At 40.8% G+C, this 11,668-nt stretch overlaps 3 protein-coding genes across 4 annotated transcripts; 2 read left to right on the top strand and 1 right to left on the bottom strand.

The window, feature by feature from the left end:
* The first annotated feature begins 561 nt into the window (after positions 1-561).
* msgn1 (mesogenin 1) lies at positions 562-993 on the top strand. The gene has a single exon (XM_068724537.1). The coding sequence runs from the start codon at positions 562-564 to the stop codon at positions 991-993; it is 432 nt and encodes a 143-aa protein (XP_068580638.1).
* Positions 994-1,814: 821 nt separating this feature from the next.
* Positions 1,815-8,799, top strand: si:ch211-51e12.7 (uncharacterized protein LOC336335 homolog). 2 transcript variants are annotated; one of them, XM_068724654.1, is made up of 6 exons: positions 1,815-1,980; positions 3,551-3,639; positions 3,760-3,909; positions 4,131-4,262; positions 4,515-4,640; positions 7,369-8,799. In XM_068724654.1, the coding sequence occupies exons 2-6, from the start codon at positions 3,551-3,553 to the stop codon at positions 7,466-7,468; spliced, it is 597 nt and encodes a 198-aa protein (XP_068580755.1). In that variant the 5' UTR covers positions 1,815-1,980; the 3' UTR covers positions 7,469-8,799. The 2 variants fall into 2 exon arrangements, with proteins under 2 accessions (XP_068580755.1, XP_068580756.1); XM_068724655.1 differs by having other exon boundaries at positions 5,223-8,182.
* Positions 8,800-8,992: 193 nt separating this feature from the next.
* On the bottom strand, positions 8,993-10,969 carry mrps10 (mitochondrial ribosomal protein S10). Its single transcript, XM_068724653.1, has 7 exons — positions 10,887-10,969; positions 10,703-10,755; positions 10,051-10,120; positions 9,809-9,948; positions 9,586-9,694; positions 9,410-9,499; positions 8,993-9,298 (listed from the first exon to the last, which is right to left on the bottom strand). Exons 1-7 carry the CDS (start codon positions 10,956-10,958, stop codon positions 9,218-9,220), a joined length of 615 nt encoding a protein of 204 aa, XP_068580754.1. The 5' UTR covers positions 10,959-10,969; the 3' UTR covers positions 8,993-9,217.
* Positions 10,970-11,668: the final 699 nt, after the last annotated feature.

An 11,668-nucleotide genomic window follows, 5' to 3' on the forward strand; every position in this document is an offset into this window, starting at 1 on the left:
AAGTGTAAATATCATACTTGACGGAAACAAGAAAAAACTGCATTGGAAACAAGTAACAAACAGAATCTTTAGATTCAGTACAGAACAGTAAAATATTGAATTATCTTGGCCTTGAATTACTTGAATAATTTGGCTTATATAACTCCTAGACTGAAGACGCACGCGGGCCTGAGTTGCGGAGAGGTGTGAAGATCTCAGGTGAAGCAGCATCCCCTCATGCCTTCATTAGATGGATCACATCAAACTGATAATTGTCGTCGTGCAGACTTTAAAGAGTAATTTCCCACAAAAGGAATCTAATTATTTTTCTTTCTATCACATTATCCGTCTGTTTAGCCCGATTCACACCCCAGTGATGAACGACGTCCTTCGAGAAGGTCGCATTTTGGCACTTGAGGTTTTCTTTGAACTTTTTTCGCCTGAGCTGTGAACCCATAAACCTCCGGAGATCTGCTTCTATATAAAAACGCTTTGGCCAAAATCACCTTCACAGAATCTGTCATTCGCCGCCAATGTCACCCGCGCTGCACGAACGTCTGGAAGTCTCCGGATTTTTCTAACATGGACCTGGACGTTGTCACCGCTAAAATGCTGGCTGAGTGGAAGAGCCATGAGAGCACTTTTGGGGAAGATCAGGACTCACTTCAGTCCACCTCACCGGAGTCCTCGATGGACTCCATGTGCTCGTCACCGGAGATGTGCTACTCCAACGGGCTTCAGGAGATGAAGGACTTCCACTTCGGCTTCACGGGGCGGAGGGCTACTCCTGCGGCGCAGAGGCTGGGCAAGCCCAAGATGTCCACCAAAAGACGCGTGAAGGCCAGCGAGAGGGAGAAGATGCGGATGAGGAGTCTTGCGGAGGCTCTGCATCATCTCCGAGACTACCTGCCGCCGGACTACAGCAAGAGAGGCCAGCCCCTGACCAAGATACAAACCCTCAAGTACACAATTGAGTACATCAACAAGCTTTCAGACATCCTGAGCCGCGCGTAACGGACGCAAATTTGACTTTTTACGCATCAGCTTTACACTCATCTGGACATGTAATGGAGCTAGTTTTATATATTTGATGATAAATACAACATCTTTGAGATAAATTAATCATTTGATTTCATTTAATATGTCCTTTGTTTGCAGTTTTCTTGGTGTAAATATTGTTTAGTGGGCACTTGGCAATTATGTTGTAGCCCATATGAGACTGCCTTTGATGAATTCAGTGTTTGGATATGCTGTGTGCTGTTTGTCGATATGTATATGTTTCTCTTATGGTATCTTAATGGGTATGAAATATAACTTTAGTGATGAAGAATCTCTCTATAGCCCATGCGTTTGTGTTAACAGAGAACTTAGTGTATTTGGTTTCTGATGTGTTAGAGTAAAGTTAGCTGCATGATATATCAACGTTGTGTTGTGTATGAAAGCTATTAAATCATTAGTCCTCTTGTTTTTTGTAAATGATAAGTTAATGTGTTTATTCAATTCTACCTATATTTGTATCCACTTTAAAATATAGGTTATAACAAATCCACTGGATGCATCCACCGTGTGTCAGATTCAGGTTATATACACGCAAATATGTTCTCTACCTAAACATCTACAATAAACTAGTGATTTGTGTTTAACTCCATGCCCACTTAATTAATTAACCTTCTTTTAGTGGTACAATTGATTAGAACGAACGTCATCCGATTCCTCCAATCAGAATGCCAAAACATTCCACACAGGCTGATTGAGAGCAACAAGTAGCCAATCAGACACCAGCATTCCTCCCGGTGGGCGTAACCCCCCAATAATGTGTTCCCCTCCACGAAGTCTCAGACCAGGGATGTGGTCTAGTCTGACGAAGCCGCCATCTCAAACCGCGAAAGAGCTACAGAAGCTGTAGGACATTTTTGTACATTTTTATTTTTCTAATACATATATATATTTTATTTTATTGTAATACTTTTTGAATCTACCTCGCCTCCGTCATCAGCTGAAGTAAGTCCCTTCTCTTATCAACGCGTCTGGTAAACCACAGGAACGCCCCCTTTTATACACGACTAATTAACACTTTTAAGACGCAATGTATCAACATGTCAGGTCACCTCTGCGATGTGTTACTCCAGAAAATAGACGGGGCCCTTCCAGCCCTTTAAACCAGCCGTGCTCAACATTAGCCCCCCGTAGAGACTTCAAGTGTTGCACACGGCCCCTCTGATGGTTCCTAGCTTAATATTTCACATAGCTTCAGAATACAATGTTTCCGTGACGCCTCTGGCTCTGCAGGCTTTTTCACTTTAATCATTTTATAATAATACGTGTATTTTATAACACTGTGATGATGTATGTGTGCCTGACGGGTCCTCAATGGCGCGGTTACTGTCTTTACGGCTTCTTGTTTCTAACTGTGTAAATAGACATCAGGATATAAATAGATATACAGGTGCAGTTTAAGATGGATGCATATAAAGAAAGAACATGCACAAAACATAAACATTATTCAGTATAGTGCACCACAAACAAGCTACACAATATCTTTTGTCAGACGTCATTCATTGACGCTATAGGTGTTCCTTCATGTTCATACAGTTGAGAGAAAGTATTGGACAAACGACATTCAAAAAGTAGATATAAACAGTGCAGTTGCATGAATTAAAACAGGCTTTAACAATGCTGGAACTCACCGTTTATTTATATTCTGTTTACTGGTAGACCATAGATAATAAGGAAATAATAAATAAATAGTACATATAAGGTGACCTCATCATAACATGTTGCATTGTTGTCATGTTTTTTCCAACAGGAACTTAACAGTTGTGCAGTATTCATTATCCTTACAGAGTTTATCTTAGAATGTGGTTCTCTTTAAAAAAAAAAAAGGCTATTTGTTTGTGACACTCTGGAAGAAAAACTATTTACGAGGTTGCTCCGCCAGTCGCCCCCAAAAAATGTGAATTCCCAGAATAAGTGGCAGTTACACCCCCCCCCCCATCTCTTCTCTTCCTTTCCCCCTAAATCACAGAAGTCTGCTCTCCACATTCCACCGGCTAGCAGTGTCACAGATGCTGCATTTTACAACAGTAGTGATCCGGGCTTAGGGACTATTAATAATTTTCCCGTTATCAGCTTTGACTCGCAGTTGTCCCGTCCGCCCTTAACTCAGAAACCTGCTTCTCTGTGAGGCACAGTCTATGCAGGGAATGCAACGCCGAGGTTTCATGTTTCAGTGACATTTTAACACATCGTGGACACATGCTGCACATACCTGAACACACAGCATGTTGTGAGTGTGACACAAAAACTTTCTCATACTACCAGAGGAATTGCAGGGAAGCAAAAGGTGTTAGCGATGGCTGTCGCTGTGTATCACTATGTTATCAAGGTAATGCCAGAGTACCGAATGTCAAATTATTAGAGTTTGAATAACTGAGTATTTGAGTAAATGTGGAAGCGATCACATCTATCATGTCAGGGCAGGCTGTATCTGTCTTTTATGTCCAATATTTTTTTATTTCATACAAATTAGAAGAATGAATTAGAATATTAACATTGACCTGCATCATTTCAGATGGATGCAGACGCAGGAGAACAGGTGACAGAAACTTCAAAAAATTCCAAGGAGGAATCTCAGAGACCCTTAATGGACAACAAATCTAGGTCAGTCTTATTGTTCCTCCCAGCCTGATACTGTATTTATGGATACTGGTTTTGTGTCCTCCACTGCTTTTGGGTTTTGCCATTGTAACATTGTAATATTTTTTTTTTAAATCTCCTCAGGGGTCATAGCTTTAAAAGCCGCGGTCGAGGGGGTCGGATGAGTCGAGGCGGCATGCGTGGTGGGCGGGGCATGATGAAAGGGTTTGATCCACCTGGATATGGGAGGGGCCGAGCGAAAGACGGAGCCATGAATGGATTTGCACTCATGAGGTAAGGACATTTGAACTGCACATGGGTGTTAGGGACAAACAGCGTGGTTTTAAATCACATAAGGGAAATGTATTTGAGTTTAAAAAAAAAAAAAATGGGATTTGAGATCTTCAATGAGGTTTTCACCTAAAGATAAACAAATACCTTTGTTACGTGCCGTATGTAAGATTAAAATGCTTAACGTTTATGGGTAAATAGAACTTCCTGCCCTTCCCTTGCAGAGGAATGAGGAGGATGAGACCTTACCCAGACCCCAGGGATCATCGGGGTCGGGTTGGACCAATGGGGATGGGCCCTCCTCCTCCCCCACTACCTCCCATGCATCTCAGAGGCCCCTTCCCACCCATGCCCAGGTAACCACCTCACACACTATCATACGCACAGACAGTCATGGCAGCGAACATTAACTTGATAAAGGGTCGTTTGTCTAAGATTTTAGATTGTTTTAATGTAACCACACTTTGGAGCGATTTACCTCTTCACTTTTGACTTTTTAAATCACTAGCCTTTAGATGTGTGTTGTCACTCGCCTGTATCGCTCCCAAAGGTGAAAATGTATCCATATTACTGCATTGTGTCGCTGTGACACCTCTCTCCGTCTCTAGGCACGGACCCCACCCACCCCCTCCTCCGGGTCATCCTGGCTTCAGAGGGCGTCCCCCACACCCTCGAGGCCGCGGCATGCTGCCCCCTGGACCTCCACGGCACTTTCACCCCCGCAGCCCAAGAGGGTAAGTGGACATTAATATCACCCTAAAGCTTTGCAAGTCACAATTCTATGCATTTTCTCTGCTACGCTGAATAGATTTAAAACACCTCCGATGAGTATTCGAGACATGGTTGCACCGGTTACATCCCTTTAATTCTGTAAAGCAAATACGCAGTAGACTGCGAGCCAACAGATTGAAGGTTGTGACACACGGCACAGTCCTTCCTGTCCCTTTCCTCTCATGCTTCACTATAGCTGAATTTCTTTCACTTTAAAAGCTCTAATCATCACATTTCTTTCTCAGTTTGTCTGTCAAATAGAATCAATTCTAAAGCCTTTTGCCCGTCCAATTTGTCTTACTACAACAAATGGTCAAAGAATGTTAACTTAGTTGGTAAATTAAAATGATAATATCTGCTCAACTATGTTAAGCCAGACTCTTAAATAGTGCATGGAATAGTGAATTTGCCTTTGATAGGTACACAGTAAGTGAAATGGGACGACGTCCCACGACGGGAGTAGTTCAGACGGCTGCTCTTATCAGAGTGCGCCCCCTAGTGGCCGAAGCCAAGAATCCAATGTGTGATTTTATCCTTTTACACAGCTACCACAATGGACCGGTCTCTCCTCCGCCTCACCCTCCACCTGGCAGAGGCCAGAGGTGGCCAGGGCCCCCTGGTGGCCGACGCTTTTAACACAGCCAGCCCTAAAAACCATAACCAAACACTTGTTAAATGTAGACGGGGCCTAAAGGTGGTGCAGTAAATGAAACGCCCCTTAATTATGTGTTACACAAAGTAGCTTCATGACATACTCTGTGGCCAAATGTCTGCTTCTTGATATTGTCTACTGGCAACGAAATAATGTGAAAATGACTAACGACAACTTGAAATGCCTCACAACTTTAACAATGTAAAGGCATTCTGTTATCTTTGTTAAATATATACTGTTGGTATTGTAGGAGCTATTTGACAATGTTGAGAAAAAAAGCCGCTGTTCTCAAAGGGAGGAACCTTCTTTGTCAAAGTTCATTAAATGTTCTGTGGTTCTTGTTGCAGTCACCCTGTGAGCCTTAAGACGTTTTCCTAAATCGTAATAAAGAATTTAAAAAAAATGGGTGACACTGTATATTTTAAGCTGGGTAAAGATGTGTGAATTAAATTAATTTAAAAAACTAGCGTTTCACCTTGGACCTCTCCAACCTTCCTTTGGTTCCATACTTATGTATTCTAACAGCACCAAGCCGTGCAGTAACTATTGTTTAACGCTGACACATTTTCCAAAAGAATATTCCACTTGTTAAGTATTAATGAGTATTTCATTTTACATTTGACATTGTTAATGTGCAGCTATTTTATGTTACCAGTTTTGGAACATTCATGTTTGTCTTCAGCAACTTATCTTGTAACAGCAAAATGGAATAGACCTCACAAATGAATAGTATATTGAAATAGATTTCTAGTAGATTTTTATAAAGCAAATTCCATTCGTATTTGCTTAAGTTAAGAACAAGAAGTTCCTCTTTCCTGTGTCTAGTTTTTTAAGTGTTATGAATTCTCTATTTACTGTAATTAACAAGACGTTTGTGAACCTGTGAATGTGTTTGATGAAAACCGTCAAGACATATGACATAGTCAAAATAAAGCTAAAAATAAACTCTACTTTTCTTTTATTTGTCCATTCACAAACCAGTCTGAGAGTTGTCGTCATAATTTACAACATATTTGTAATATATGGGAGAGAATGAAATAAAAACTGTACACAGTGGCACAGCAACACTGTTTCAGACTTGAAAGTGAACATTTGATCCATGTAAATACCACTTTAAAATGCACATGATTATATAGATATATATAGATATATATATATATATATATATATATGTATATTTTGGATGAGTGTGGAGGACAAGAGCCCTTAATGAATGCAGTACTCAGCTTCCTGGCGGCTGAAACTTACTGCAGATAAGAAAAGACTTGGAAAAGTAATCCCAGTATTGCACTTTTAGTTACTTTAAAATGTACTTTGCTCACTCTAGTTCATCACCATTTATGTTAATTGGACTGGAGGTTGAAATGCTTTAACTTCTAGTCACAGTTGAAACTCAGTGGTAGCGTGTCTAAAAGGAGGACATCATCTTCAAAGGATAAACACTCTGATATGACCAAGGACTGATTTTCTTGCCATAACAAGATATTGTCAGTTAATAATCTTATAATATCTAATTTGTAGAGAAATAAAAATGTGCCATGCATGTATGCGTATGTGTGTGCATATAAAGTTGCGGCATCTTAATAGCAAAAGAGTAGTAACACGTTATTAAATGAATGATGTACAGACGCCGTCTCATGGGACGTTGAATAAAGTGGACACCAATAAAAAAATTTGACTTCTTAATGTTTTGCAAGCGTTATGAATGCATGCAGCGCTTTTTCTATGATGTGCTAATCTAGGCTTACTTAAAACCCTGCTGTAATACAAAAGCATAGTCATATGAAGATGCATTTTATATTAGTACTTTATGTTCTATTTACTGATGGCAAAAACAAGGATTTTTCTACCTCAGAAGGTTTTCATCACAGCTAGTCCGATTAATAAATTAGCCACGACAGCTGTTCTTCTCCTCTGTCTGTCTTTTTCCATCTCTTCCGCACTTTCAATACATGTTGCTGCCTCTTCAGTCTCTGCAGTCCCTTCTCATTTCTCCCTGTGGTTGATTATAGCAGACTGACTGTTATTGTCTCCTGAAGGGGGGGGGCACACAGTACAGGTAACCTCCCGGAACCCAGGCCCTTCCTCACATCCCTCCCCTCCTTCATCAGCGGCATGACTCTTCACCTGAACAGGTGAGTCTCCTCTTGTGTCTTAATCCCTAAAGCCCCTCCCTCTCTGATGCCGGGAGACTCTCTCTTTCTGGATGGAAGTTGAAACAATGACAAAACTTCGTGCCACTCAGACGACTGTAGGTCAGTAGGTTATGGTATTCTTTTATTAATGCCTACAAACAATACGTTACAGTCATTTAGCAGACGCTTTTATCCAAAGCGACTCACAATCAGTGTATTCAACATAGGTATTCAAGAGAACTACTAGTCACCAGAAGTCATAAGTGCATCTCCTTTTTTAAACAAGCATCTAAGAGCATGAAGCAGAGCAAAAGTACAGTGCAGAAACAAACCAATACAATTACAATAAGTGCAACAAACAACAGGGACCTCTGAGCGACGGGGCGACCGATCGCCCCGAGGCAGCAGAGCGAAGTGGTCGGGCGGGGGTGTGAGGCTTGACCTGGAGATAGGAAGGAGCTGTTCCTTTCACTGCCCTGTATTCTAGCACCAGAATACAGGGCTGGATGAGCTCTTACAGGGAGCCAGTGTAGAGAACGGAGGAGGGAAGTTGTGTGGGAGAACTTGGGGGCGATTGAACACCAGGCGAGCTGCAGCTTTCTGGACAAGCTCCAGAGGTCTGATGGCCGACGCCGGCCGGGGCTCCGGAGAGTAGAGAGTTGCAGTAGTCCAGGCGGGAGATGACAAGATGTCAGATGTTTGCTTGACTCACATGGAAGTACATCTGTACTGTGAATTCTTAACGAGAATAGACCGTAAGTACACTTTGTGGTAATGCAAGGAGCATGAGTGAATAAGCAGGTAAAGTCGAGTCTATAAATCAGTTTTATTGCACTAATAATTGGCAAAAACGTTGACATGTCAATAGGGAACGCACAGGTAGAAATAATAAAATGAATGATGGCTGAATTCCATTGAGCTTCTTCAGTTTAATAAACTATCTTGTAGGGTCCTGGATGGGCGGATTAAACCTTATTAATTTATTATGTCTCGGTTAAGTGTTAACCATACCTTTGTAACCATGCGAGGTACATCAAGTGGGCAGAGAATTGATTATTAAGACAGCCCGGGTCCCTGCAGCCATACCACCACCAGATCTGTCCAAATAACGTGATTTCTGTTGAATAGCTGGAGATTTCTCTGCAGCAAAAAAAAAAGAAAGAAGATAAAGCTCCTCACCAGTTTACTTTGTGGCGATGACACACTGCAGTATATGATTTATGTCCGAGTGGACAGGAAGTATTAGTCTTCAATCACAGGATTAGTTTGCCATGTTTTCACTGTTAAGCGGAGGATGGATGTGAAATGAAATGATGTTCTTTTCTGCTTTGTCTCAAAGATTTTTGTACAATAGTAATTCAATAAATGCAACAAAAAAAAGAAATGTCTTGTGTTCGGGTTTTGTGTCCTACAGAATGACAAACTAATCCAAAATCTCTGCAGACAGTTAAACAAAAACACTGTAACATTAATGTAGAAGTATTATTAAAATCATAACTCTGATTGAAGAACTGCACAAAAAGGTGAGTTAAAGTTATTAGATGCAGAATTTAATTTATTTATTGAAGAAAAAAAACAAAACATACAATGGATTCCATACTTCTTTGCCACAGAAAAAGACAAAACGTGCCACTGAGTAAATGACTGTTACATGTCGATATGATGACAGGTTCTATAGCCGGCCCCTTTTTGTGTCGTGTTCAACTCCGTGTTGATGAAAATGTTCTGGAGAAAACACATCCGTTGCTCGTCGTCACTGGCTGAGCTTGTCGTCAGTGGGGTGGTCCTCCCACATGGGTTCAAGGATGTGATCTGGAACCTTCTCCATGGCGGTCTGATAGCATGAACAAAAGGGGAGGGAGGACATTCAGCCCATTTGAATTCACTAATTAGACTGAGCAGGTGGGATAGTTGTGGGCGTACGACTGACTCTGCAGTAACTCACCTTCGTCACCTCCATGGCCACACCTTCAGGGAGGTTCCTCTGGACGTATTCAAGGAATACCTGCGCCGTGCAGCCCGTTAAATGAGACAGCTGCAACACCAGAGTTTAGAATCATCACATACCATTGTGAGGCTCAAATACAAACATAAAATCGCAATGTTTTTCCGGCTCATCACCTCAATGCACCGGTAGTGTGTCCTCATCTCATACTGGACCCTGTGGTTCTTGAAGATGTGAACTGACTTCAAGAGTGTAAACCTCTCCATGTCCTTGGGAAGTTCATGACTGTGGCAGAAGAAAAAGATCCGCAAAATAATGTCCGTGAGAAAGGTATACACTATAATATATGGCTAACATTGCTAGTGTCCTGTGTGGCAGATTAACTCTTCTAGTACTCACACTTTGTTGATGGTGATGCCCAGCTCTTTAGCTGCCATGGTGGCAAACAACTCATAGCTGTCCAACACGGATCTGTCATGACCTTTGACCAACAGTGACACCTTCTGAAACAGTGTGTCGGGCTCTTCTGTGACAGTGACCTGAGAGGAGACAAATGGAAACAGGATGCATTGCACGTGAGTGGACGTCTCACTATTTTTGTATTATGTCAATATCGAGTAGAGCTGATACCGATAACTCACTGATGAAGGCGTTGATGAAAACACTGTTGCCGTGTGGAAGGAAGTGCTGGATGCCAATGGGAGACGGGACCTGCAGGGACAGAATGGTGAATTGTTAACATAAGTTTAGTACAAATGATTCTGTCTCTTTACTGTCAGACGACTGTTTTGGCTTCACACTGAATCCTGTTTTCAGTCCACTGAATATAATGCGTCTGTTGGAAATTCAACAAAAAAAAAGACCATACAAAGCAGATTTTAGGATAATTTAACTTGTTAAGAGATCAGTTAGAGCCACATAAACTGTGGAATAAGCTCCTTCTAATTCATTAAATACAAGTCTTAATAATTACAATATAATTACACGTTTTCCTTTTAAAAATGCCTTGTGTTTAGGTCTTTTTTGTTCCACTTGTGCTTCTGCACATTTCATTACATTTTACTTTTACTACATCAAATAAAGTGCACTAAAAATAAACTTGAACGTGTGCAATGCTGCTCACAGTAGATTAAAATCTCACATGGTTGAAATGATATATGCTGCCTCGATGTACTGTAGAAAACAGCTCAAAGGTGCACTGTTGTTTCTTATCATTTTTATTTTTTATTTTTTTTACCGTTATTAATAAACTACGTAGACTTCTAACGAGCGGAGATGAAAACTGTAACATACCTGATTATATTACATTTCCTATGACCTGAACAGGCTCCCAAAGCTCTCGGTCCCTGTAAGTAAACGCACATTAGTGACGTTAGAGAAGACATGTAACGTTACGTATTATCTGTCAGTGACCAAACTGCAAGATGTCACATCAGTTAACTGTTAGCGGATGTTGTACAAATGTTAGTTACTGTACCGAAAGAGAGATTCCTCCAAGTATCCTTGTAAGAGAAAATAACTCTCGTCTGAGAGCCATGGGGGCAGCCATGTTTTTAAGAAGGTGGGACAGAAGAAGAAGAAGAAGAAAAAAGAAAATTCTTCTTCTCCTGTTTTTGTGTTTATGGTGGTTGTTAAATAACGTTATGTTGCATTAGCGCCACCAAGTGGTTTGGAGTGTGAATTGCGACTCTAAATATTCACTAATTCAAATATTAAAGAAAAGTTAATAGTTAAAAAATAGTTAAAAATATACACATCATCTGGAGCTATTAATGAAATACAAATGTTGTTGACTGAGCTCCTGTTTTACTTTTGAACAAAGATATAATAGTTATATCACTGGTAAAACAAACTTCTTATCTTTGTTCTTTTTGCCAAGCTGTGTGAGACTTATACAAGGTCAGGAAGTGGCCTATCCACGGTTGTATTACTGATAGCGACACCCTTGGACTGGTTTATTTCTATTATTTCTAGTTATTGTCCATCCAAAACGTTTAGCTTTTCTTGTCTCCTTTTCCCAGCAGGGTTTCAGTGTATGTTGTGTTGGATTATCTCAGTATGTCCTTTTAAATTAACCAGTTATTTAACTATATTCCCCTTAAGTCAAGTGGCATTTCTCCCATTCATACTTTGAATTGTTCCAACAGCACCTGTACATCGCCTCAAATACCAGGCTGTTGATTATTGTCTGACTTTTTCAGAGATGTATTTGCTGCAGGTCTAAACGCTACACACCCATAATCTAATACATCTATATCA

The sequence above is a fragment of the Cebidichthys violaceus genome, unplaced genomic scaffold (assembly GCF_023349555.1).
Source record: "Cebidichthys violaceus isolate CVI_PGR_0920_01 unplaced genomic scaffold, fCebVio1.0.p SCAF_31, whole genome shotgun sequence".
Classification (NCBI taxonomy): domain Eukaryota; kingdom Metazoa; phylum Chordata; class Actinopteri; order Perciformes; family Stichaeidae; genus Cebidichthys; species Cebidichthys violaceus.